Here is a 2,366-nt window from a genome sequence, read left to right as displayed (position 1 = left end):
CCCCTGTGCTGCTCTTTTGGAACATTGCTATAGCACCTTAGACATAGCAGCCAGCTGGGGCTCAGTTTGGAGCTGCAGCCACAGAAAAAGTTTGACTTGCTGTGTGGGAAAACAGGGAGCGATCACCAGGGCTGCCCACAGTGCCATCCTGTTTCACAGCTAATGCAGGTGGCACAGCTTGGTGCATCAACCCTGTCTGAAGCTGGGCTTAGTCTCATTTTTGTTTTGCTCTTACATGGTTGTAATGTTGCAGGCAGCCCTTGAAATCTTGTGACTGGGCCTGTACTTATTTTTTTCCATGTAGTTCATATGTTTCTAAGCTATGTCATGGGATGGGGGAGAACAAAACAATTCAACTAAGGGCTCCCTAAATATGAAGGAACTTTTAATTGGGGTGGAGGAAGACACAAAAAACAACAGAACCCCACTTTCTTAAATGCTCGCTAAGCATGTGTGAGCCAAAGCCCCACAGACACCCAGCCAAATTGTCACCCGGCCAAGACTCAACTGCTGCTGTTCCCTAAGCATCATATATTTTAATCTATAGTCAGGTATATTTTAAGCTGCAAGGAGGGGAGAAATTGCTGTGGTAACTTTTATTTCAGGCATAGCTACAGCTAGCAGCAAGCACGTTGGGCACCGTGTCTCATACACTGCTTTTGCAGCGAACTCCAGCCAGCCCACCTGCAACAGCTGTCATTGTGCTCCTTCCAAAGTGCTTATGGCCCTTGCCTGGTGTAACTCCGGCTGTCCAACAGATTACTGATGTTGCAGAAGTTAAATGTGGCATGGTATTTAAAAGAAGGATAGATGAGGTGCTTAGGGACAGGGTTTAGTGGTCGGATGGCAGGGTTAGGTTAAAGGTTGGACTCGATGATCTCAAAGGTCTTTTCCAACCAAAGTGATTCTATGATTCTATGTTTTTCTTTCTTTTGGTTTTTTGTTGTATATAGTTGGCCCCCTCCCCCCCCCAACATCAACTGTCATCTTCATTAGACTGAGGTGCGACTGCCTAATATGCAAGTTCATGGGGTGTTTTTTTCCAAAGTCAAAATCTGCAGAGCTGTATTGTTGTTCTTATTATAGTAAACAATAATAATTTTATTTTCACTCACACAAGCTTCTTTACACCCCTGTCCCCAACCCAGGGCAATAAATGTGTGTTTAATATGTGCCGAGGATGCTGTAAGAAAAGAGCGTTCAAGGAGACAGCAGACTGTCCAGGTAAGTGCAGCTGTCCTTACAAGTCATTGAACAAATGTCTCATCTCTCATGTATATTTATTACTTTAATCTTTAGTTTACGGGGTATGGGTGTTAAAAATCCACATACATACATAACTCGCTAAAACTTTATAGTACAGTTTTAAAAGCCTGCTCTTCCTTCCATGTATGGTATGTATTCTGCTTCCAAAGCCTTGGGATGCAGTTCCCAGACTGTAAGGACCCATTCTTTATAACTATAAGGAATGAGCTGTTCTGTTTACCAGGGTGGTCATCTCACTTCAGTTTTGTTTTGTGGTTTTTTGTTTTTTTTTTCTTTTTTTTCCCCATCCTTGCTTCCTCAGGTCATGGATTACTTTTTAAGACCAAATATGAAAAATCCCTTTCATGGCAGAGTAGTCAAAGAGTGATTCAAAACCCAGAGATCAGTCGGAGAGGAGATAAAGATGTGGGGAAGACTGCTGTACTGAAGGAGGCTGGTGAAGCTTCGGAAATGAATAGTTAAAGAGCTCCTGCCAGGCCTGTGCTTCCCTGGGCCAAAGAACATGCCTCCAGCTCATGGCCAGCTGTGTGAACGTGTGCCACAGGTTTATTTTAAGTTCTGGAAAAGTTTTATTTAAGTAAAAAGCTGCTTACTCAGGGAATTATCCTGCATTTGAAATAAAAAGGATGCAATCAAATTTCTCATGCTGTGTTTTAAAGACGGAAAATGCTGCATTTTTTTGGGTGGGGGCAACCTATGTAAGCTTCCATCACAATCTGCCTCTTGTATGTTCATTAACCTTTCATGTCCTGTTTTTAATACTGGGGAATAAATTTCTTGTATTAGAACAGCCTTCTGGCATGCTGAAAATAGCAATGTTAATGACTTCTTCACTAACAGAAAGTATGTCGCATTTGTCTGAGCTTCAGCCGAGCACGTTTTCAATGCAGGAAGGAGTCTAGCTGTACTTGGAAAACATGAATGCAAAACTGTAAGATGCTGCTATAACCACAGTGTGTAGTAACAATTATGTTACACAGTATGATAAAGCTTAACGGTCTCCCATGAGCCAAAGGTTGGGGGAAAATTAATCTCCATTTTAATAGGGCTCTCTGAAATTATGTGCTAGCATTAGAACCAAGCCCATGAACCTTGGTAGG

General features: G+C 42.3%; 1 protein-coding gene across 1 annotated transcript in view; it reads left to right on the top strand.

The window, feature by feature from the left end:
- DUS1L (dihydrouridine synthase 1 like) overlaps positions 1–2,360 on the top strand; it is a 12,642-nt gene extending 10,282 nt beyond the window's left edge. The window contains exons 12-13 of the mRNA XM_009644422.2: positions 1,149–1,224; positions 1,568–2,360. Of these exons, the coding sequence (XP_009642717.1) occupies positions 1,149–1,224; positions 1,568–1,728 (237 nt within the window). The 3' untranslated portion in view covers positions 1,729–2,360. The remainder of the gene's footprint in view (positions 1–1,148; positions 1,225–1,567) is intronic.
- The last annotated feature ends 6 nt before the right edge of the window (positions 2,361–2,366 follow it).

This window comes from Egretta garzetta, unplaced genomic scaffold, assembly GCF_000687185.1.
Source record: "Egretta garzetta isolate BGI_Z169 unplaced genomic scaffold, ASM68718v1 scaffold381, whole genome shotgun sequence".
NCBI classification, from domain to species: Eukaryota; Metazoa; Chordata; class Aves; order Pelecaniformes; family Ardeidae; genus Egretta; species Egretta garzetta.
The sequence above is the reverse complement of the archived record's forward strand: the minus strand, read 5'-3'. Positions and strand labels throughout refer to the sequence as shown.